The sequence below is a fragment of the Lissotriton helveticus genome, chromosome 4_1 (assembly GCF_964261635.1).
Source record: "Lissotriton helveticus chromosome 4_1, aLisHel1.1, whole genome shotgun sequence".
Lineage (NCBI taxonomy): Eukaryota > Metazoa > Chordata > Amphibia > Caudata > Salamandridae > Lissotriton > Lissotriton helveticus.
In genome coordinates this window covers 1,767,143,330-1,767,169,414 of record NC_136063.1, presented here as the reverse complement: position 1 = coordinate 1,767,169,414, position 26,085 = coordinate 1,767,143,330, and the positions used below count along the sequence as shown (strand labels likewise).

Sequence of the window (26,085 nt, the reverse complement as noted above, 5' to 3'; positions counted from 1 at the left end):
AAAGAAATACATAATTGAGACAACAGGACAAACTACAGAAGACCCCAAAGGAAGTTGATTGACAAAAAGCCTAATTAATATGATGTAGAAAAACAAACTATGAGTGTGCAAACCTAGGTCTGATATTTGAAGTGCACACATAATATTACTCATTTGTTCCATAGGACCTTAAGTTCCACTTTGGTTAGTTGGTGGCATCTGCTAATATCCGAGCAACTGCTGCCCTTGTCCTAGACTTTGGGAATTAGGGGCCAGATGTAGGTCGCCAAATACCGGTCGGTAACGGCCGATTTTGGCCATTACCGACCGGTATTTGGTGATTGAGATGTAGGGGGCCTATATTTTACAGAATCGGTAAATTTACTGACCGGTATTTGGCGACCTACATCTGTTTTTCTACATCATAATAATTAGGCTTTTTGTCAATCAACTTCCTTTGGGGTCTTCTGTAGTTTGTCCTGTTGTCTCAATTATGTATTTCTTTATTCCTGGCTGTCAGATATTTTAAATGTTCTTCACAATACATGCCCTTAGGCATGTATGTGTGCCACATGGCACAGGTGTACATGCACAGATGTGCATGTGCACAGGAATTCGTTATTTACCATGACATAGTATGTCATGGTAAATAACGAATTCTTAAGGGCCTGTGGCACTGTTTCCAGTGCCACCTACATATAGATTTAGCGATTCGGTAAATCTACCGAATCGGTATTTTACAGAATTGGTAAATTTACCGAATCGGTAAATTTACCGATTCTGTAAAATATAGGCCCCCTACATCTCAATCACCAAATACCGGTCGGTAACGGCCGAAATCGGCCATTACCGACCGGTATTTGGCGACCTACATCTGGCCCCTAATTCCCAAAGTCTAGGACAAGGGCAGCAGTTCCTCGGATATTAGCAGATGCCACCAACTAACCAAAGTGGAACTTAAGGTCCTATGGAACAAATGAGTAATATTATGTGTGCACTTCAAATATCAGACCTAGGTTTGCACACTCATAGTTTGTTTTTCTACATCATATTAATTAGGCTTTTTGTCAATCAACTTCCTTTGGGGTCTTCTGTAGTTTGTCCTGTTGTCTTAATTATGTATTTCTTTATTCCTGGCTGTCAGTTATTTTAAATGTTCTTCACAAGACTTTTGAGTAGGAAGAAACTAATCTGTTAACAAGGTCCATGTCAGGTGAGATAAGGTGTGCACAGATATTTCTCATTCTCATGGAGCATCAACATTTTGTGGAGGAACAATATAATGTTCAGCATTGCATAGCCTGATACGGTTTTAGCACTTGCAGTCGTCAGACCCAACATGTACATTGACTCTAAAGATTCTGGCATTATGCTTTATATTACATACAGTGAAGTTGTAAAGGGTACATGACTTCTCATGTAGATTTAGTGTCAGTTGTTGTACATTCTCTATTTGTGGCACCTTCAAGAATCAGGTTGTTGCCTTCTTGCTTAATACCACATAAGTTGCTTGTGAGTTGTTCGTAGAGAGTAGCAACCACCCTTTCATCTTAGGATGTCAACTCCTAAATCTGTGATGATCCAATTCTGTGAAAGATGCAGCTCTTTCCATTTCTTTACAGCTCGCATTTTCTTTTGATGCCTCTTCCTACTGTTTTGAAACTTCTTAAATACTTTACCATTACCCTAAGTTTAGGCTGCTTTATCTATGCCATACCTACCAAGGGATTGTGCTCAGGTCAATTTAGTAACTTGGTGGTTTGACTCTGACAATGGTTGTGATTATCCCTTGAAGACCGCAATTGCGCACCCCAAGTAAAAATCCCATTTCCCACAATGTTTCAATTTACATCATTGGTGAACTTTAATTAGTAAGTGAATATTCAGAACAGAGTTTACCTAGTTATAGGCCACGTTTGTGACGTTTTGCAACACAAGCATTCTAGATGCTCCGGTATAGAAAAAGGAGTAAGCACATGACTCAAGTGTTTGCTTCAGATTCATTTTATCCTGGATTGTAGTGGAGAGAAATCACAAAACCATCCTTTTGTCAATGGCACTCCATTCCTAGGAAATACAACGTATAACATATGGGTTAGCACTGCTTAGCTAACAGGGCTAGAAGGACGTTAGGGTTAATACCAGTGAAAGGATAATGCTACTATTAGCATTATCTATGAACCATTATTTAACAGGAAGTATATCAAAATTCTAACATTTTTGGAGTATCTCTGAATGTGAGCAATCTGAATCTTTTTTCCAGCAGTAACGCTCGTTAGTTGGATTGGCTTGACAGGTTTTTTCCAGTGTACTGGAGGTCTTTGGACTTAAAAAGTTTCATAGTCCCAGGATCCTCAGGATGTTTGAAGGAGTACATTTTGACACAGCCAATGGTCCCAGGACCTAAGAAACAGCACTGAGGGTCAAGGTTCCCTCCAGCAGAAGCCACTAGTTTGTTCAAGGACAGATCTTACTGGAACTAGTCAGCTGAGTTCATCAGGAGCAAGACTTTTAGCAGCTTCTGTGTGCCTGTAGCTTAACAGGAGGTCAGCCAACTTACCCTTGATGTTGATGATGTCCTTGGTGCAAGTGGTAGCTGGCCCAGCCTTTCACGTCTCCTCACAGAACTCAAAAGCAGGTGCAGTCCTTCTTTTCTCTTCTGCAGGTCCTGTAGTGCTCTGAAGAGGGTGCCCATGGATGCCATGTTTATTCCGGGCAAAATACTGTGGTTAGGGGGGACTCATGGCCCCTACCTAACCAATAAGGAAAACATTCAGAGGGGTAGCCCTACCCACTTTTGCAGTTGGCCTTGTGTTCCCTACTTCAAACATCCCAACAGAGCCTGCATCCACCTAAAACCAAGTTGAAAGAACATTTCTTCCTCTGTGCTGAACTCTGATGCCCACCTTAGAGGTGTGGCAAGTAAAATAAGCAACCCCTGCTCACTTAAGCCTGTTCTGGAGGCAGCTCCTCTTCTACTGGGATTGCAGCCTGGCTGACCGCTTTGCAGGTGTTTCTTAGGCAGAGACAACACTAATATGTTTTATCTTGTATTCCAATACAATCCAATAGAACACTGATCCACGTACAGTGCAAATAGGTTGTGAGGTCTTTTCACATTAACTACATGTTTAACATTAAACTTTTCCATGTCTTACTTTTAAATACCATGCACACTGGCTTATGGGCTTTAAGCCCTACTTAGAGGTGACTTATTAATAATTCAAGAAGGGTTTATGCCTGTCAAAAGGGAACATTTTGGCAGATTGATTTTGCTTTAAAACTGCACAAACAGGCACAAAGGAGGGGGCAGGCACATGTTTTAGCTGTGTATGCCTGTGACAGGTAGGCCTCTTTCAAGGTAAATCGGTTCTTAGACAGAGCCCCGATGGTCATCCTGCCAGTGGAACAGAACCAATTCTCATACCCAAGGCCTTTATTTCAGTACTGGAGTTCAGGAAGCAAGTTCACACTTCTTCAAGTGCTTTTCAGCTCCTGGGTGACAGCTGGGAAATCATGCAAATGGGCTTTTAGAGGCGTTAGAGAGAGAAAAGGTGACTTTCTAAAAGTTCCTTTTCTAAAATATTTATTACAAATGTGGCATGTCTTACTTTTAAATACCATGTACACTGCTTTATTAGCTTTAAGGCCTAGTTAGGGGTGACTTAATAATAATTAAAAGGAGGGGTTATGCCTGTCGAAAGGGGTTATTTTGACAGGCCAAATTTGTTTTTAAACTGCCCAAACAGGCTACAGTTGTAGGCCTGAAGTCATATTTGCACTGTCACTGTAGTGGGTGGCCCAAAGGATGCTGCAGCCCACCAGTGACATTTAAATTACAGGCCTTGGGTGCACTTAGTACATGTATGGGGGGGGGGGCTTATGAGCAAGTTAAATAAGCCAAATAGGAACTTATTCAATTTCACCATATGTTGGGTGTCAAGTAACCCTGCGTGGTGAACTTTGCTCTGCTCGCGGAGTTTGCAGAGTTTCCCACACTCCGCATTACGCGGAGCTCCAAAAATCTCCTCTTTGCGCAGAGGAACAGAGTTTATTTCCTTGCTCGCATTCAGCAACGTTAAGTCGGCGAGCGTGAGAGAGGAAAATCCAACTCCCAGTGAGATTTTACCTTGTTCCTGTTCGCCAACATGAAGTTGGCGAGCGCGAGTGTGGAAAATAAACCTCCTGGCGAGATTTCTCAATGCTGGCGTCAGGTTTCTCATTGCGAGGGGTTGAGTAAAAATCTACTCGAGCGGCAGAAAATGTAAGCTTGCGCTGTGCATGGTGCTGTTCGCAATGATTGCACAGTGTGCACAAGCGTGTGGCACTGTGCAAACACTGCGAAAGGCATTTTTCTACGGTACTCCGTCGCCCGCGGAGCTCGGAGTAGTGCGACAGAGTTTTTTGCACTTCAAGAAGCTTTGCATAGTGAAACTCTGCGAACTCCGCCCAGGGTTAGTGTCAGGGAACATGGACTGTGGCCTGGTTAGCAGAGTCTCAGTGCACATAAGAAAAAAAAACAGCAGCATAGCATAGGTCCAAAAAACAGGGGGTGATCATGCAAAAAGAGGCATTTTCCTAGAACCACTATTTTAAACTTAGAAAAGAAGAGATGACACAATTATTCAAGTGAAGTCTACTGAATCATCAGCCTTGGAATAATTAAAGGATGTTCAGAACCTGTAGGGATTCAAACGTTAGACGGAACAGGTCACACTAATAGCTCACTGATCCGCCTTTACATCTACACAATTGTAGAAACATTCAAATCTGGTTGCTTCACTTTTCTTGTGTAACATTACAATATGTACTACTTTTGTCCCTTAGTAGAAATGGAAACCATTGTAAAGTGACAACTCTTTTCAACTGGGAAGTTGTCTTTGTTATGATTTGTACAAATCGTAAGTAACTGTGCCAAACAATCTTCTTGCATGATATAAACTCAACTCGGTCTTCAGTGGTACTTGAGCAATACTATCATAGCTTATTGATCACAAAGCTTAAAAATCAGACACAAAACAGCACAAACGGAGAAAAAAACATGATTGGGCTATGTTGTCAGTTATTAAACAAGAATACTATGTCTATGTTTAAAAAGTCCTCTCAAGTGACATTGTAGCTCAGAAGCCACTAGGTTTTGTGCTTCAAGTTCAATATGAGCCTTTAAGCACAAGGAGCTTTATTGTCTGTGAATGTTTTATTGTATATCTCTTAAAGTTAATAGAGCGGCTCTTCTTTGATTATCTTTTTGGGGGTCTCTATAAATCTGTGAGAATGGATTCCCAGACATCTAGACACACAAAATAGCTTTCATTTTTTCTCTATTGTATTTCACGGCTTATTCCCTGGGATGTAACTGATACATTAAGCCCTGTGGTCAGCTTGTTAGAGCCAGAAACACTTCAAAAACCGTAAAAGTTCAGCAACTTATGAAGCTTGTGTGACTGACCCCAGCTGCTCACATGGATTCCTGCCCTATTTCAGAGGTTTGACATTTTTTTCTAGATGTGTGCTACTTGAATGAATCGTATAAAATGTCTAATACGGTTAGCTCTGTGGCATCACGCAAGTTATGGACTATAAATTTAAAAAAGTGATGCAAATGTGGCTTTCGGTTCCGGTTGCAAAGTTTCACACTGTCATTTCCACTATTCTCCTGGAATGTTTACTTTTCTTATTATGATGTAACAAAGATTAGTATTGTGCAAAAACTCAATATTTCTTCTTTCTCGCATGTTTGCTGGAAACCAGATGTTTATTGTGTTTGCTACCTTTTACCCTTGCAACTTTGAAACTGAATTACTGAATGATTATCGCAAGGGGAAGGTATACCAAGATAGCAATTTACTTAAAAAACACGCAAACGGCAGAACAAAATAGATTTGGGGGCATATTATCAAGAACGGCGTTAAAATTATCGCCGCTTTAGCGTCAGGAAACTAAAAACGAAAGCAGCGATAATGGGCTTGATAATATGCCCTTGAGAATTCCAATGGAAGCCCATGTTCACACCAGAACTTGGGCTTCTATGGGAATTCACAAGGGCATATTATCAAGCCCATTTCCTGTCACAAAAGAGGTGAGAATTTTAACGCCGCTTCTTGATAATATGCCCCTTAGTGTGTTGTTTTGAGCCTACAGGAATTGATTAACTCTGAGGGTGTTTTGCAGTTGCAGTCCATAATCTAAAATCTAGGGATTGATTTTTTTTAGTTTCTTTTGAAAAGGGGCCTGTTTATGAGGAGGTTTGCATCGCATGGTGGTACATGTGCTACGCAAACCTCAAGTAAGATTTAAGAAGCCATGCAAAGCCACTTTGCGTGGCCCTGAGTGGCTTCATAAATCTGCAGTGATGCAATGCAGAGCAAATTGCTATGTTGCGTTACTCTGCCCCGGGAAGGCATTCTTTTGCATTTGCCTAGGTGTTCCCATACAACTCCCATGGTTTTTGATGCATTCCCAGATTGACCAGAACTGGTAAACCTGGGAATGCACGAAAAAGTTCCTCCTTCCCAGAGAAGAAATATCTCTCTTTCTCCTCATTTCTTCCTCTTTCTAGTTCCTGGTTTCTTTCTCTTTCTATGAGTGCTGCATTGTGCAGCACACATAGAAAGAGGAATATGCCTCACAGAAGGTGCCCCGTCCTACACAAAAACAATCCTGAATGCAACATAGGCATCCATGGTGGAAGGGTGCCTGCATTGGCGCAAGTCTGCTAAAAGGACACCAGTGCACGGGAAAGGAAAGGAATTTGCTGAATTGCCCTAAATATGGTGCATTCCTGCCCTTTCCCTGTCGCAAAGTACGGCGCAGCAAGGTGACTTGCATTTGCTGCACTGCACTGCATGACTTTTTCATGCTGAATATCCACTCTTTTGAGAGATTGGTGTGTGGTACTAACCTACATCAGGAATCAATTGATGAATATGCTTCTTTCTTTATTTCAATGGAAATAGAAGTCACCCCCTAAATGTTACTAAGTCTTAATTTGGTTTAGTGCAAATATATGCAAAATTGTAAGTAGCAGTGTCAGACAAAAGTGCTTTGTGATCTTGCCATAGTTGCTGTTTAATTTTCTACGAATACCTAATTAAAATTGCATCTTTTGTCCAGTGTTCTGAGCTCTAATCTAGCATTTTGCCATTGAATGCGACCAATAAGGACCTTTCGCTGCTAGGAGGGAAATCAAGAGTGCTCTTACAGTATATGTCAGTTTGAATATGGGAGTCAAGTCCACTATTATGCTGCAGACAATATGAGATACACTCTCCTCCAAACACTTTTGGAGAGACTTACAAACATTTAGCGCTGGGTTAGCGTCACTAAAGTGACGTTAGCCAGAACAAAATGTTTTTTGTTTTTTTGCTATTTATTTTCCAGCACAAAACTTGTTTTGTGCTGGAAAGCACCCTTACAGTAGTGTAAAGTATCACAGCGAGGGGGCATTAAATGGGTGGAACATGGGTGTTCCCATGCAACGACCCATGCCTTTTGATATAAACCATATTTACAAAGATTTGTAGACATGGTTTAGTGCCAAAAGTTAACACCCCTTCAAGGGTGGCGCTAAGAGGAGAAATGCTTTCATTTCTCCGTGCGTTTCTGACTTCGCATGCATGCTGCACAAGCATGCAAAGTGGGAAAAGCTTTCCATCATGTTTAGGCATAGTATTTTGCACAAGAAGGGTATCCTTCCTATAAAAAACCTATGCTAGACTCATGAACACCCCCTAGTGCTATGGCGCAAAGGTGTGTGCATGAGGCACAAATGCTGAAATCAGCCCTGGTGCAAGGGAAAGGGGATATGGTGCTCTCCTGCTCCGTCTCTGTCACACAACGCAGCACAAACTCACAGGGGGCTGCGCTGTGTTGCGTCACTTTTTTATAAGTCTCCCCCTTTGCCTATTGCGACACTGTGAGTGCCTCGGTGCAGAACAGTCTGATTCCGAATAGTTAGGGGGCATTTACTAAGATTTCGTGCCGTGTTTGCATAACAAATGGGACGCAAAATCTTTTTTGCCTATTTAATTTCCAGTGCTAAACTTGTTCAGTGCTGGAAATAATGGAAAAGAATTTGCATAGTGCTGCTTCGCATTACTTTATGCCATGGGGGCATGCCAAGGGTGGAGCATGGGCATTCCTATGCAACCACCCAAGGTTTCTCAAGCTGTTGGACTTGGCCCTTTTGCCAGGTTCACCCCGAAACTTTTTGCATTTTGCCTAGCCTATTTCGGTAACCTGGTGTTGGTGATTTTAGGCATCTGCGCACTTTTTCACTGTGGTCCAGTGTAAAGTGCGTGCGGTCTCTGTGTATGTATGGTGAGAGTGGCCTGCCCTCCCATAGGAATGCATGGGGAATATGTGTGATCATGGTAGTTCCTGATGTGTGGGGAGTGCAGGGTCAAGTTTGGTATGTGCAAACTCGTGAGATTGAATGCTGCGCGATGATGTGCGCAGATTTATTGTGTCTAGTGCGGAATTGCCACTTCTAGAAGTTGGCATGTCTGTGCAGTGAATGTGAATTGACTGTCTGGCTTGTGATTGGCTGGAGCTGGCTGGTGTGCCTGGCTCCAGGAGTCAGGATGGGTCTGCCCAGGTGGTGAATGGAGAGATCTGTATGTTGATGGGAGGGAGGAGTGCACCTGGGACCTGAATAGGGCTGGGCCTTCCCTCCACAATGCTGGCTCCACCCCTGTGGTGTGTCTGATGTCCCTGACTCATCCTGTGAATAGGCAGAGGGGCTGAGCAAAACAAAGTGCTTAAGAACCAGTTGCATCTGGTTCGCCCCTTGCCTGCTCCTTTGGAAACAAAGGAAATGGTGTATAAAACAGGGGCTGTGACCCCATGAAAATGTTTTTGTTTCCTGACTTGAATCTACCAGGGGCGTGCTGCTGCTGGGGCCCAGGGGAAGGCTTGCCTCCCTGGGCCCTGCCCAGCCCCTGGACTGCTGGAGGACTTCTTTCTGGGGCCACTTCTGCCTGGGCTGAGGATGGCTGGGAGACTTTCTCCTTGCCCTGGAGACCTTTTCCTGGGTTTCCCTGCTTGTTACTGGGGCCCTTTGCTCTGGGGGTCCTTCCTTGCGGGCTGAATGGTTGCTGTGCCCCAGCGCCTCATGAGCGCTTTGTTTTTCATTTATGGGCAGAGCGCTGTTGTTTTCACTCAGGGGAAGCGCTCCTGCCTTTTTGTGTTCACCTCGCGGGGCCCACCACGCTAGTTGCAATGTTTTGTAGCAGGTGCCCACCCAGCGTCTTCATTTTTATTTAATGGTTAGTAGCGGGAGCCTACTCCGCTTTATGGGGCTTTTATTTAAATTATACAGGTGCCCACCCCGCTTGCCAAGTATATGATGCAGTTAGAAGGAGCCTACCCCTCGCTTTAGTCATCGAGAAAAAGATCGCCGCCGCAACCCGCGGCGAAAACGGAAGTCAGGAAGCATTGCGCCTGGCGACAGGCGGGACTTCAGGTTTGCCGGAGGAAGTCCCCTGCACGCCGCCGCCGCCTCAGGAAAGCAGGGTGGGGAGAAGCGCTGCCCCAAAGATGGAGGCTGGCGCCTGCCCGAGCGGGGCTCCCATTGCGGAGGGAGAGCCCCGCGGGCGCCAGCCAGCATCGGTACACAGCAGAGGGGGTGCGAGGCACATTGCCGGTGCCTGCCCCCACCGCAAGCACAGCAGATGTCCTGTCACCTGCCTGGAGGAGCCCCGCCGGAGGAGAGCAGCCCGGTAAGTGGAAACGGGCTAGGGGCTCCGGGCATGTGTTGGTGCCAGTGCAAGGCACAGAGTCAGAGCGGCCCTTTTTGCTCAGTGGGCTGCTCCAGCGATTGGGCATTTCTTTTTCTTAGAGGGCCCCCGTCGGGGTCCCAAGGCCCCGTGGGTCCGTGCTGCCCCTGATGGGCCTGTTGTCACCCACATTATTTCTAGGAGCCCGTGTGCTGCACCGAGGGGGCAAGTCCCTCGTCATTTGGGTTCATGATTATTGGCAAAGCGCTATGGCGCTCCCTGAGTGCTTCTAGAGCCCAGAGTGGCTCCACCAGTGGGCATGTCCAGTTTTGAAGAGCCGGATGGCTCCAGGGGGCACAGTCAGTTGTTCTAAGGGCCAGTGAGAGCCCATGTCCCATTTTCCATTGCTTATTCCCAGTTGCCCAGCAAGTAGTGGGCAGCTGCACCGTTTAGGTTTTCCTTTCAGGGGACATGAGCTTTTTGAACTCAGGAGTGAGGCGCACTCTGTTGCCCTACCTTGGCCTTCCACATCTGCGCAGCGTTTAGGCCATGTTCATTGTCCTCAGCTGCCCAGCAAGTAGTGGGCAGCTACAACGTGTAGGCTTGCGCACATGTCGCACCCCTGACTGGCGCGGCAATGGCAGTGCGCCCTGACATTCGTGACACAGGGCACTTGAGCCCCTTCTTGTGATGGCCAGTTGGCCAGGGGGGCTGGTACGTGTATAGGGCGCAAGGCCCTAATGTGATTTATGTGCTCTAAATGTGGCGCAAGGTGATTGCCTACTGTATTTATATTGGTTAGGCCTAATGTGATTTATGCGTAATGTGCAATGCCGTTATGCCTGTGATACCTCTAGATGTGTTTTCATGCTTAGGAGGTTGTTTTGCCTAGTATAGTTTATACTATTGAGTTCATGTGTCCCTGCGTGATCTATGCCTATGGTGATTAGTATTGCGTAGTGTGTACCTACCTTTTACCAGTGGTTACTGGTTGTGTTCTACCATTGTTATTTTGTGATACAAATTTTCTATGTTCTAGAAGTGCTATTTCTGCTAAGTGTTGATCCTGACAGTGGCCCACGTGGCCCTGCCCTGGTGTAAACAATCCCCTGTAAATGCTGCCCAGTGCCAGTTGACACAGTGTAATTGTGTGATTATGATCTAATGTGTTTATGGTAATACAAAGGCTATTTTTATATAACCTTGTGTGGAGTTCCATTTGTAGTGTGTCTGGGGTGTTGTTGCTGTGTGCGTGTGCAAATGCTTTACACATTGCCTCCTGGATAAGCCTGTCTGCTCATGTCAAGCTAACAAGGGGGTGAGCAGGGGTTATCTGTGGCGTGTAACTCCCTTGCCCTGACTAGAGTGGTGGTTTCCGCCTGGCTTTGGCGCAAGCCTTAGCCAACCAGAAATCGCAGTTCTAACACAAGCTAAAACCAATTTACTATGTAAAGTAGATTAGGTTTAGCATGAGAAAACGATGCCCTTTTCAAGTAGGCGCACGGAAGGAGACTTGCTTTCTTTTCACCTTCCTTTTCAACTTTGCAAGTGTGCTGCACTGTGCAACAAGCATATAAAGTTGCAAACATGTTGCATTGTGTCTGGGCATCGTATTTTGTACAGGAAGGGTACCCTTTCTGTACGAAATCTATGCTAGACTAATGCGCACACCCTAGCGCTATGGTGCTAACGTGTGTGCTTGCTGCACGGCAGCTGTAATCAGAGCCGGCAGAAGGGAAAGGAGAGGAGGTAGCCATATCTCTGAAGATATGGTGCTCTCCTGCTCCCTCCCTATCGCGCAATGCAGCGCAGCCTCATGGGGGCTGTGCTGCATTCATTTTTCGTAAATCTCCACCCTAGTTTCCATGAGTACTTTCAACTCTGTACTGGTGGCGGCCACATTTTTCTCTAAGGTACACAGAAAGGATATGTATGTATGGTACAAGACAACGCAAGACAACTAGGTAAAGTCAAATAGAAGGTACCATACATACATATCCTTTCTGTGTACACGAAAAAAATATTTAAAGGATTAACGTACTGCTGCTGCTTCGTGAATTGCTGATATGATGCATTAGTCCATTCAAAAACAAGAAAACGTCCTTGTTTGTCCTCAGATTGAATTGCCATATTTTGTTATGTATAATGTCTGGAGCATTTATGGCTTTTTTAGATTTCAAGGTTAAAGTCCTCTCTTTTACATAGCTTTTGCAAATTTGCAACATTTAAACATATAGTGGGTTTTAAATTCTAATGCATGAGATTTGCAAAGCATAATAAATGCTATTTAATTTAAACCATGTGCTGTGAAATTATGTAATGTCGCGTTCACTCTAGACTTTAGCATTAGGGAGAAAGTGTAGAGCAGGCAACCATATTAATGCAGAACCGGGTTGAAAGTATAATCTGAGTGACGTTTACAATGCATTTACTGTGCAAACTAGTGTTTCAAGAACGATCTGTCAGGATTTTCTGTCGATGTGAGAGGATAGATGGTCTCAAATTAGCATTAAACAGTACTTCTAACATATGTCATTTTGATGCATGGCAGATGTTTTCTGGGTCTGTATAATATTTAAATCTGCCATTATCCTAGCTGAGTAATATGCATTTTTGATCACAGCTCCACCCACTTGCAAATTCTGTGCGGTTTCCTTGTCATCTGATGTACGTGTACTCGACTGCAGCAACAACACCTCTATATGCAAAGCACTGAGCAACTGAGACAGTCTGCAAGGGCCCAGCGGCTGGGCTGGGTCAGGGACAGAAGATGGGTTCAGTGCCAGGAAGGACGAAAGGCTCTTCAGGGGATACCAGCTCAAACATGTGGTGCATTTGTCTCGTTTGTGATATTGAAGGAAATACTGACAATCCTCTAAGGGCCTGATGTGTCAAAGGTTTATTCCCATTCTGTGTCAATGGGAAAATGTGTTAGGCCACAAGGGCGTTAATGCAGAGGCATTCATTCTTTTCTCCTCGGCAACACTTGACGCTGTTGCTCCACTGACCACAAGAAGACTGGACGGTAGCCAACCATGGATTTGGAGCCTGATGTACACTAGACGTATTTCTTTTTCCTTGTCATTAGGTTGATTATATTGCACGCCTAGGCACAGTAAGTATCCCTCTGTGTAGTAGCAGAGTACAGTTTCAAGAATAGGACTCCTCAATAGTGATGGCATTGTCACATGCACATCAGTTACTCAGTCTTACTTCCTACTGTTTCCAGTGTTTTTTTATTTACTTGATACATGTTTACAAACTTCTATACATACCATTATCTGGACCAATGTTGTTTGTCACTTAACATGCGTTATGAATTATGTTGGCACATGTCAACACATATTGCAAGGTGGGCTCAGCCGGGGTACCCAACAAGGATTTCGAGGCCCATTAGAGTGTTTCTGATCACCTTGCTTTCAGATTGACCGAAGTGAAAACGTTGCCCTAATATTCAGGGGAAGGCAGAAAACGTTTGAAGAAAAGAAACAAATCCTGACATATTAACGATATAAAGTTTTTGTTTACCTACCCAGTGTGTGCAGAAAAATGTCCATAGCAGTAAAATGTATTTCCATGATGTCACACAGTGCTGCCCTGGCCCTCAGTGGCAGGAAGAGAGGTACAAAAAGCACTTCTCAGAAAGCACCTCCTCCCCTTCTCCACTGTCAGAAGGCCAGCTCAGGGTAGTCAGGCCGTGAGGTGGGGTTTGAAGTCGAGCCAGTAGGCGCCAAGAAATTATAAAGAGTAATTCTCTGTAGCCGGAATAGCAGCAGAAATGTTTCTGGGGTTATAAAGTCTCCTTTGGTCCTTTTGTAAAAAAAGAAATGTGCAAACCTATCTAAGGTTATTACATTTGGAAACTTTTGAGTTTCTTCATGTAACAGCCTCATATACTTTTACTCTACTTATGAGTAGATGGGTAAGGCTGTTGTGGAAATCTGGGTATATTAAGCAAAGTTGTTATCCTTTCTTCAATTTCTCTCGTGCCAATGGATTCTTGGTATCCGTCAAAGAATATGGACCTGCTATATATTTACTGAACTGGACAAACGAGACTATGCTCCATCCGTCGTGGAATTTAAACAATGGCATAATAAAATGTTCATTTAAAATTAAAACTAAAGGTTGCATCTGGTGGTTTTACACTGGAAATTGTTTTGAATGGTACAATATTACTTGATCAGTAGAGTTTAAGAATGTTAAATATCATGATCCCGAACAGAATTTAGACACAGCTGTCATAATGATGAATGTTAAATGATATAATTCTCAATTTTCATAAATATATCTTGAAACATAGGTACCTTCAATAGCATCTTATTAAATGAGCCTCACGCTTGTATGATTTTATTGATGAAGTCTTGATTGACCAAGGACTTTTTGAGGCGTAGCTTTTATGTAGGCGAGCGTTAGCTCTGAACCCTTGCATTGTTCGAAAACTTTGCACCTTGATAAGAAAATTCGCATCGAATAAACAATTTTACTAGCGCTGCAGACAACTTTCGAGTTCACCTATAGCATTAGCCGAATTCCGCTGCTGGAACTCCAGGAAAATGCTTAAACACACGTCTTTTCTGCCTCAATCATAAGTATTTACATATGCTGGTGTACTCCAGCTTCCAAGTCTGTCATAACGCACTGTGTACGAAATAGTTTAGGAAATGGTAAGTGTATTTCCGTTTTTATTTGGCATATGGTTTATGTAAATATATTATATGTTTTGCATACTTGTTAGTCGCAAATATCTCATGTAAATTGTGCTGATGTCACCTCGGTGCAACTGCAAATATGGTAAAAATAAAGGAGGCAGTCGCATTTTTCTTTATTTCTTGCTAATCGTGACTTTTAGCAGGTTTTTGTCAGAAGAGTGGCCAGGGAAGTCCCATTCAAAACGTGTGCACACCTTCTCAGTCACAACTGTCCACAGGCAGTGTGTAGTAATGCCGAAACAACATTTCACCCGAATAATTTAAATCGGAAAGATAGGCTAAGGCTACCTACGTGTTAATTTGAAAACAGTTCAAATGTCCTTACCATAACCTTGCTATTGAATTCAGTACCTAAACTATGCACACACAGGATCAGGAGTGCATGTGTAAAGTAGCTTTTTTTCATGAATACCATTAAATTCTGTTTCTTTACCCTTGTTAGGACGCTCTTTACTCCGGTGAAATGTGTATTTTGGGACCAGATATATAACATTGCCTTAAATATTTAGGATACACGCGTATGTCAGCATTGTACAGTTTGTGATGTGCAGCTTCATAATTCCATGCGCATATGCTGAATATCAATTGGAAAGGTTTCTTAGCGAGGATAATTAACAATGCCATATAACACAGAAGGTGTTACATTTTAATTAAAGCCAGAACTAAGCTAATATAATTGAAAAGATAGTGCTAGTAGACTAGAACTGCGCACATTTGATAGGACGTTGGACATATTTCCTACCCTGTCTTCTCATGCCGTATTGTTCCACGTCAATTTATGTAATTTACCAGAATTCGCGTGGGAGTCAGAAATGTTTACCTGTATTTACTCCCAATCAAGGAACTATGGCTTTGCGTAGCTGTTCACGAAAAGCATTTTATCAAACCAGTCAAAAAAGGGTACATAGTAACATACTACTGCTGATACCAGCCAGAATATATGTACGATTCGAATCTAACCAGTGCTTAATTTGTAAATAATATGTGCCAGGGATCTCGTCAGGAGGTCACTGCAGCTTGCACAATCCATTGCCCCTAAAGGCACTGCCACTGACAGTGCCTATACAACTACTAACCCTCAGCCGCGGTCGGTAGTGGGAGTACCTGCCGGGCGGTGTCGTTGGGAGGGGGAGGGGCAGGGGGTAGTAAACTATGGATTACAGAGGTTTACAGGTAAGTAAACATATAAATAAATAAAACGTATTTCGTTGCATGCACTGCATCCCCAAATGCGATGCAGTGCACGCATTGAAATTAATTTTATTTATTTATATGTTAACTTACCTGTAAACCTCCGTAATCCATAGTTTACTACCCCCCACCCTGCCCCTCCCCACGTCACCGCCTAGCAGGTACTCCCACTACCGACCGCGGCTGCTAACCCTCACACTGATACACGAGTGACAATTCGAACTATTTCAGGCCCTCAAAGCTATAAGAACACTTGAGCATTAGGTAATAGTAATTTTTAATTTATATCTATTAATCTGTTGTGGTAGTCATCTCTAAATTATCCAGACAGTGTCACCTTGTGGCAGAGTGTCACAAGCACTTGTGTTGGCAATTAGGTGCGGGTGCCGAGCACAGGAAACCACTGGCTCAAATTAAGCACTGAATCTAACAGCAAAAGGATGATTAATAGCATCTGTGAGGTCATACAAAGGAGCGGGTTTGGTAATTTTTAGAGCAAAACTGAGTATCAACCAACGATGTTGTGTTGTACTAGAGAGAGACAGCAGTACAGGGTCATACTTATTAAATACTGCTTGCTGCTGCTGACTACCCCAATGCTGGTGCACAAACAGCCTGCCTAGCTCTACACACAACCTTTTCACCACAGTGCAAAGATGAGTGTGTGCTGTCCAGCTTAGGATTTGTACATGAAGCATAGCCTTCCATAATAACATCCCATGCGTAGACAAGTTCCTAATCATTCCACACACTGGATGCAACACATATGCAATGTTTAGAGTTTTGGGAAAAATGAAAACATTTCTACTTGTTAGCCCCTGCTTTCGAAAGGCATTATTGTTTGACTCAAATCCCTGTCTGACTATTTTAGAAAATGGGCTTTGCATCATGACTACTGGTGATTTTGCGAATCTGCTTAAGTTACATCCAAGTAACTCACTCTTCACACAAATATTTGCAAAGCAGAGCAAAGCACTACTTGAACTCAGATTTCCTGTGCAAATTACTTTGCACTGCAAAGTATATAACTGTACCCGTTTGTGCTGCCTTGTGTCATATTGCGTGTCGTTGAAAAGGCAAAAACCCTTAATAAATCTAGCCCAAAATGCCTCTCATAATTCACTTTACTTATCTGCGAACAACAATTTGATGTTCACAAATTTAATTGGCCATTAACTGAGGTTAAAATTATTAGAAGAGGAAAAGCAACATAAATCATATTGACAGTGAAATATCCTAGTAGAAGGAAATAGTTTAATAATGTAGCATAACGGTAACATGATGTGATGCTTCATTAGAATAGTAGCAAATAATATTGTTTTGTATGGTACAATTAGATCTACAATGAGCCTTTTTCAGCTTTCCGAGACTTTGCTATAATAATCATTCTCTGGGGTTCCTTGACCGGTATCTTCTGCGAGAAGACAAAGAAAGAAGTTTCATTTTTCAGAAATCTCTAATTACTCAAGCGGCTGTCTTCCTAACAATGTCTGACTCCACTAATGATTTGGGCATACGCAATGAAATAAATCTATTTACTAGTCATGTGACCAATGTCTATTTAATTTTCTCTGTGGCCTTCAGCGATCTATCAACCATCCTTCTCTAAGGCGTATTAATCACACTACGTGTCTCTTTCCTGCGTGAGATATTAAATCAGACACTCCCCACAATTACAGATCTTCACACTCCTGCCACAAGAAATGAGCAACGAAATGTACGTCCAAATATAAGAATGACAAAGAAATTGACTACCTGAAGATGGTCTGCCATATTTTCCCAGCTTAAACAATTCAGCTCATAACAGAATAGACATAACTAATGCTGCCTCAAACCTCTGCCCAAAACTATCACTAAAAAGAATAATCAAATCCTGGCCTTCTTCAACCTTTGCACCAATGCTTACATTCCGCTTTTACCTACGAATGTTCCATGCCGCCCTCAAAAATCAACATCTGTTAGCAAATATTTTATAAAGAAATCTCAAATGGTTATATAAATCATTCAATAAGATGATCAGTGAAACTTACCTTCCAAATTCTAAAATGGCCAAACTTTACCACCACTGAAATCCAACCTGAATCCAGTAAAACCAACTAGCAATTTATCACTCACTTCTGATTCCATGGCAAAATGTCACAATGGAATGTCTCAACATATAGGTACAATTACACAATCTATTCCATAATACCACTTAGACTTCAAGAATTTTTTTTTTTTATTTCAAATACTTTTATTGAGGCCTTAGAATACTGGGAGACCCTTCCCCACATACGTCTTACAGAGAGGAAAAAGTCCAACCTATGGACGTCAATATCAGACTTCAAGAATTTGTGAAACACCAAGTCAGGGTGTTTTCACTTAGTTCATGATGCCTCCAAAACTTGGATCGTGTCTATTCCTAACTGTTTCTCCACTTCCATTTCCAACTGCATTAAGCTACCCAAGTAGATTCCACAGACTCATTTCTGATGTCAACAGTGGAGTTCCCAATTAGTTATTGTGTGGTGACTAGAAATGTGCATAGGTTCAGTTTGAAATTTTGCCCTTCTCAATGAAGATTTTGCTGATAGTATGTGTGATTTACGCTGGTACTACTCCTGGGTTACTCCTGAATTCCCGGAGTAAACCAAGAATAAACTAAGTTTGCTTAATATTTGTTCCTTTAATAAAGTGGTAAATCAGAGTCCTACAGGTGTAAGGCATAACAAAATCTTAGTGAATCATAGCCTATGTTAGTATACTAATAAAGTAGTAACAAGCTCAAAGATGAAACATGATTGTTTCTCTCATGCAATGTTGTATGCCCTTGACAAACTTCAGGTTTTAAATTTGAACCTGGCTCATGTGTCAATGGTGTGTTATTGGTGTGGATTCTCCTTGACATATGACTGTCAGGTGGCTGCAGGAATCATGTCCAAAACGTTGCATCAAGTTTTAAATTCTACAGATGCAAAATGAAAGGAAACACACTACAGAAGGTTGCCTGTGGAAATGCGCACTCATAGTGAACAGTTAAATCTAGGGCATATTTTGGGAAAAGAATGAATAACGAAAACATGAAATTCTTGTCTTACGCAAATATTTTGTAGCTGAAGACATGTCCACCCATAACTAATCACTGGTGTGGAGAAGGCGACAGTATATCAGGTTATTGTTATTTGATGTTGCCCCCTCAATCAAGGGAGAACATCCAGTTTAAGACCAAATGGCAGCACAAATGGCCAGTAGCAGCCCATGGTGGGAGTACTGCCGGGCGCTGACGTGGGGCGGGAAGAGGCAGGGTGGGGGGTAGTAAACTATGGATTACGGCAGATCAGAGGTAAGTAAACCTATAAATAAATAAAGCAAATTTTGTTGCGCGCAGTCACAGTTACATCACAATAATAAAGCAATGCTTTAAAAACTCACCTTCTCGAGCTCATAATGTTGAATGCTGTTGGTCCCAACATCAGGGTCGTTAGCAGAAGGGACTGAATAGCGGGAATTGATGGCTGTGTTCTCAGGGATAGAGATGTTGATGACAGTCGAGGGGAAAAGAGGAGCATTGTCATTAATGTCTTCAATCAGGAAGCGGATCTTGACGAGTCGGAATACTTCATCAGGCAAAACTGCCACCTCCACCTCATAAAAGCACTGGTTTTCTGTGAAGATGCCAGAGCACAGCTTCTCTCTGTCTATTCGGTTTGCTGTGGTAAATATCTCACCAGTGTTCTCCTCTACTCGTATTAGAGGAACATCCCCAGTTTTATAAACCAGTTTAAACTCAAGTGGTGCTGAGAGGGGCACATCTGGATCTAGCGTCAGGTCGAGGTCCTTCAGCAAGTTTCCAATCAAGACATTTATTGGTAGTTCTTCCCGCACAATATAATTCTTCTCCTGGGCAGCAGACTGAAATACTAAGCAGGCCAACAATAGGGCCAAAATGTATGTTCCAGACAGCAAGTCCATCTCCAGAATGACTAATGAGTCCTTGTGAAGAGCGGCAGATTGAGGGCTGCGAAATAAAGAAAATACATACATTTACTAAGGGGTGTTATAAGATATAATAAAGTAAAAGTGCCCATTTCTGTGAATATCAAACAAAACTCTTAGAACTTTCATTTGACCACCTCAACATGTTTCAAAATGGTACTTTTGTAACTCTATTGCCTCAGATTATACATTTTAGATACAATTCAGGACCACATCCGACTCAACAAGGCCACCAAGGATGCCTCATACAAACGTTTGTCGTGGAATCATCCAGCCTACGTGTTCAAATAATAGATTTAAATTGAGGAGCATTTGAATACAATAATAAGTTGAACTGAGTGTATATGAGATTTCAGACAAACAGTGTATGAAAAGTAGGTCATTAAATAACTCTGACAAGCCATCAATTCAAGGTCATTTGTAATGCTGCAGGATATCATAATGTATTTTCGGAAGCTAAGAAATATGTTAATTTGATGTAGATCTGCGACTACGCATATATATCAAACGTCGTGTACACATTAAGCACTCTACAGAGTATGGAAATTTGAAAGAAAGACTATTTGCATGGTGTAACATATTACACGCATTCTGTGACATATGGACATGCAAAAACAATTGACGTATCCCAAACTACACGTATGGAGCAGCGCTTTGGAACGGCCACGATGCGGCAGGTGCAAAGGGGTACGAGCTCATTTATTGCATACATTTTTATCCTGGAGAAGCCTGTCCGAGAAGATTTGTGCATACACCATCTACCTGTTCACATATAAGACAATTAGATACTTGACTCATTTTGATCGAGATCTGACCCATAGTGTTGCAAAGTTTTATTATATGTATATCAAGGCGCATTGCCAATTTACCAAGAAAAATTGTTTAGATTTCTGTGAATTATTCAATCCAAAAGTTCATTATCCTTTTTTAATCAAAGGAAGGAAAGCTTTCTGATACCATCACACACGCATACACTGCGATTTGTTTCATTTTTCCACAGACGTTCTGAGACAGAACACTAACTTAGTTCACGGGAAAATATTTTTGAGCAAATATAAAAATTCAAAACAAAACTGTTTCCAAACTAACACAATTGTAAGACATTGAAAACAGATTCTTCAGAAATAGTTGGAAATGATAATTCAATATTAATATAAAAGTACCCTCAGTATTCCCCTATCAACTTCGACATATTCTAATGAATGAGCAGTTGACATAATTCTCACTGTAGAAAAGTTTTCGGATATCTTCTGTACGTGTTTGCATATAGTTGAAAATAATTTTTTGTTAAGCATCTGGGATACAAACTTAAGCTGGATTTTAAGTACAACATACCGCGCGATGCTTCCATCAAGAAAGAGGCAGTGTGTTGTCCTCATGTCATGGCTTGAATTTCACTGAACAGGCTTTTCAACATCCAGACTTTAAAAGTAATCAAAGCTCATGTTGCAGAATAATAATGGAAACTACCTCGCAAAATACAGGGTTCATTTTGTTTCTTATTACACGATTTCATTTCTTCAAAACATTCGTTTTATCATTATATCAGCATCACAGTTGGTCACAATTAGTCATTCAGCTTGGAATTAAAACAAGCTGCAAATTCCCTGCCAAATCCACGCTGACTACATTTTTAACGGATGCCAGACCCCCCACAGTTAATTCACTGGAGTACAACGTGACCATGATACCTGAAGTCAGCATTTCGGAAATAAATAGGATTGATAGATTGATTCCGATACATCAGAAGAGAATTCTGAAAGGGAATGCTGAATGATTTATTTTGTGTTATTCTTTTTTCTTTCACCCGGACCAGGTGCAATTTCCCTTGAGAGCATTTGTCTGTTTCAAATATGGGTAATTAGAATAGAAGTACGGCTACAAAAGACTCAATGAAGTTCTTACTAATCACTGACTAGCCCTTTGGTCATAGCAATGATAGGCTAGAAAAACTCACAAACTGTTGTAGACTATTGACTATTATGGTAAAGACAAACAACCCCCCCCCCCCTTCGCTAAGGCGGAGGAGCGTTGCCCCAATACTTTCAGAGCAGAGCAGCAAAAACAAAATGATAACTTAATTATTATCATTAACATTTTTGTAGCTCTGGGGCTCTGTTAGGGCGGGTGGGGCTGATGACACAGAGGGAAGAGTGGTTTGCACACTCCCTAAGTGCACAAGACTGTTTGGCCGTCCCTCTTGGGTCGACCAAACAGTCATGCACACTTTGCATGTTCCGCACTAGGCTGCTTTACGCAGCCTGGTGCGGAACATGCAAAGCCTCACTGTCCCTATCTGAGCACCGACTGCGGCGCTCAAACCAATCACAACTCTGCATTGCAGCATTGTGATTTGATCAGGGGAGACCGGGAGCCGGGTGCTTCCTGCTGCTGGGACTGCAGGAAGAAAGAAGCTGAACAAGACGGAGAAGAGACGGCGGCCAGCAAAAAGGTAAGTGGTATTTTCTTCTTATTCTTTTTTTTCTATCCCCACCACTCCGCCGCCATTCCCTGCCAGCTGCATGCTACATTTTACCCATCTGCTATCATTCTCCTTTACAGTGTTTTAACTCAACTGAGAAGGGAGGCTTACAATGTGAACCAACAAAATTAGCTAACTTATACTTTCTAAGCATATGAACTGGCTGAGAGAAATTCATCATTCCGTAAAAGATGGTAAGAGTTTAAAATTCAAAATTCAAAAAACCAGTTAAGAGCTCATTGCTTATTTCTTTCTATTAATGCCCAAGAATAGATTTAATGCTGTTACTTGTTGGCTTTAGGACTCTGGGCACTTTACCACTGCTAATCAGTGCTTAAGTGCATGTGCACTCTACATTAAAAATTGTATGATTGGTCTACACCTGTTTGGCATATTTAATTTACATGTAACTCCCTTGTACAGTGGTAACCCATATACCCAGGGCCTGTAAATTGAATGCTACTAGTGGGCCTGCAGCGCTGCTTGCGTCACCCACAGAAGTAGCCTTTTAAACCTGTCTCTGGCCACTGCAGGGCCTACGTGCCCAGTTTACTGCCAACATGACTTGGATTTAAAACCGCTTGTGGGGCCTTAAATTCCCTTTTTACTACATATAGGTCACCCCTAAGCAGCCGCGGGCCGTGGAGGGAGTTACGGTGGGGCAGGGAGGCGGGGAGGGGGCGGGGCAGGGTGGAGAGGGCTAAAAACCGGCACCTGGATAATTACAGGTAAGTAAACAATTTAAATAATAAAACGAATTTCGTAGCGCGCACTGCATCGCAAAATGCGATGCAGTGCGCACTACGAAATTCGTTTTATTAATCAAATTGTTTACTTACCTGTAATTATCCAGGTGCCGGTTTTAGCCCTCTCCACCCTGCCCCGCCCCCTCCCCGCCTCCCTGCCCCACCGTAACTCCCTCCACGGCCCGCGGCTGCCCCTAAGGTAGGCCCTACGTAGCCCTATGGGCAGGGTGCTGTGTAAGTAAAACATAGGACATCTGCCTTTATTTTGTGTCATGTCCAGGTAGTGACAAACAGCCTTTTTGGTTTCTCTCTACTGTGAGGCCTGTTCCTTCCATGGGCTAATATTGGGCATACCCTTACATGTGTTTGAGAGGAAATTCTTGATCTGAAAGGAGTAGCGCTGACATTTTTGGTATGTTTAGAATGGTAGTGAGAAATAATGTTCACTGGTGTAGGTGGATCTTTTATTACAAATTTAGGAATGGCACTTTTAGAAAGTGGGAATTTTTTCTGCTTAGAACTCTATGCTTTGTACCCTGACTCTAAGCCACGTTTTGTGTAGAGTGACAGCTGGGCTTGTGCATACTTTCCAGACAGCCATCACACACACAGGAAGGGTTTGGTGTAACAGGGTTGCATCTGTATTCATCTGCATACTGAATGGTCTTCCTGGGCAGGGGAAGATGGAGGTGGGGAACACTTACATTTGAAAAGGCTGGGCCCTGCCCTCACACAATGACCTCTTTTACCCCCTACTGATGTCTGGAGCCTAAGCTGGGATTGAATGTGGATGTTGTGCACTTCTAAAAAATGTTTTAAGACACCTCTTCATCAAATCATTTTGCCTATAAGTACAGGGGTTCCGATCCCACATTTGTAGAGCACTTTTGGAAATGGGACTGAACCTCTGTCAGAAGGATTTCATGTGCATTTCCTCAAGACAACCACAAACACGGGAAGGGTGGGTTTGACAGAGAACTCATCTGCATTTATCTACATTCTGATAGCTCTTTGTGGGTAGAAAGAGAGAGGGATAGCTGACACTTACAACTTACAACTGAATAGGCAGTGTCCTGTTCCCCACAAAGGGCTGATTTCCCCCTACTGATATTTTAGAGCCGGGCTGGGTTTAAAGGGGACTTGTTTACTTTAGGTGCTTGCTTTGAAGTCACCCCCACTTCAAAGGCACCACTGGGTATAAGTACTGGGGCTCTGACCCTACCAACACAATATAATACTGAACATGTGAAGAATACTGCCAGGAGTAAGGACTGCTATGTTACAAGGATTACCACTTTGTTTGACTGACTGTTCTGATGGAACAGATTAGCTGATTTGCTGAGCTGCCCTGCTGCCTGATGATGTCTGCCCTGCTGATTACAAAGACTGGACCTATCTCACTTGAACCCAGAGTGGCACCAAGGGCTTGCTGTCTTTTCCCCTGTTTTGAATTCACAGGGCAATCGAAGACTTCTGTAGCCCAGCTGCTGCTGGACTATGCCATCTGTGAGTCCTCCCTTGTATGAGGTTCCAATCCAGTCCAGGGCTTCAGAAATGAGTTCTGTAGCTGCGTTTGCTTCTAAATCAACACATTGATGATTTTACGCAGATTGGAAGCGAAACATTGCCCTTCGACACCGACGCAGATGCTGATCAATAACATCAACTCGACGGCCAGCACGGACAGACGCTGACTGACAGTGTGGCTAGACATCGACACAGAGCCTGCGTCGTAAAGGGTTTTAACACTGAAGCTTTCATCGACTGCGCTGGTCAACGCTGATGCTTTGCCTTCATCCAAGAGACCGACGATGTGCATCAGGTCTTTGACGTCAGTGCTTGCTCCATCCAAGATACTTTATCAGCAGGACCTGTCTGAGTCCTGCAGCCTCCCTGAACTATGGATTCACCCCGGTATGGTGTGATCTCTTGACTTCTAAGCACTACTTTTTGATTCATTCTTTACCAGTTCATAGCTCCACTTCTACTCATTGGACGTTTGTTGTTTTGGTCTTGTTTTATTCATGAACTTATACTCTATTATTCTAAACCTGTGTGAAGTATGTTTGCGGTAGTTTCATTGTGTTACCGTGTGCTTATTGCACAAATACTTTACACATTGCCTCTTTAGATGTCTGACTCCTCTATGTTAAGCTACCATTGGGTTTGCATGGGATATATTTTAGTGTGTATCTAGCTTACCTTGACTAGGATTGTGGTCCCTACTTGGACAGGGTGCATACCGCTGTCATCAAGCGACCCAATTTATAATAAGATTGTACGACATGTTTAAGTCACTAATATCTATTTTCTACCCAAACATAATTAATTTCCTCTAGATGCCTATCTATTCAAGTGATGAAAACCACATTCACACATATTGTTTTTGCTCTTTGGAAAAGAAGTGTTCCACAAAAGCTAAAGAGTGTTGTTGTTCACTCCTATTTTAAGAATAGTACTCCACACAAATAAAAACTGAGCCATCACCAGGCTTATTTATAATGTGCCTCTTTCTGTGAAAGTTATGCAACGATTAGTTTTAGATTAGCTGCAAGAATACATAGATCAAGCCAGGGTTTTCAATTTTTATAATTGTTCCTATTAGGATAGGTTCCAGATCTTTTTCGAGACTTCTGAAACTGCAGACACCATGTTGCAGTATCAAATGTGAAAGCACATGTTTCATACTGACTTAGGTGCTAGACTGTCTTTTTGTCTTGAAAACCTTGCCTCGTCAACTCTTCAGGGTAGAACGGACAGTCTTTCAAACTCTGGGGAGCTGGTGTGAAGGTTGAGAGTAACTACTAATAGATTGTGCACTGTGTAAGTCTTAAATAATATTAATGTATAATAACGTCACAATGAAAATATAAAGCTCACCCAGAGTAAAAAACAACACTTACAATTAGAAAACATTATTAATAAACAAGTATGCAGTCAAAATATCTAAGTACATCATATAGGTGAACAAAAATATCGAAAATTTAATAATATCGAATTTTTTATAGTGTATTTTATGTGTTAAAATTGTTTATTTATGTTATAATGTAATTTAATTAATGAATTTAATGATATTTAAATGTTGCGTTATTTAATTCTGTAGCGGGTTGTGGGTTTATAGGGGAATAGGGTGGGAAGTAATTTAATTATAATTAATTAAATATGTAAATGTATTTATTGGTATTTATTTATAACTAATTTTAAATTAATTTTTTTTTTGTAATTAATTAAATGTTAATTGCCAATTAATTTTATTTAATTGATTAATTGATAATTATGTTAAT

The 26,085-nt window shown here is 42.2% G+C and overlaps 1 protein-coding gene across 1 annotated transcript in view; it reads right to left on the bottom strand.

The window, feature by feature from the left end:
* LOC144827679 (protocadherin-11 X-linked-like) overlaps positions 1–26,085 on the bottom strand; it is a 420,026-nt gene that overhangs the window by 180,452 nt on the left and 213,489 nt on the right. Inside the window, exon 2 of the mRNA XM_078685909.1 lies at positions 19,010–19,595. Coding sequence (XP_078542035.1) covers positions 19,010–19,549 — 540 coding nt within the window. The 5' untranslated portion in view covers positions 19,550–19,595. The remainder of the gene's footprint in view (positions 1–19,009; positions 19,596–26,085) is intronic.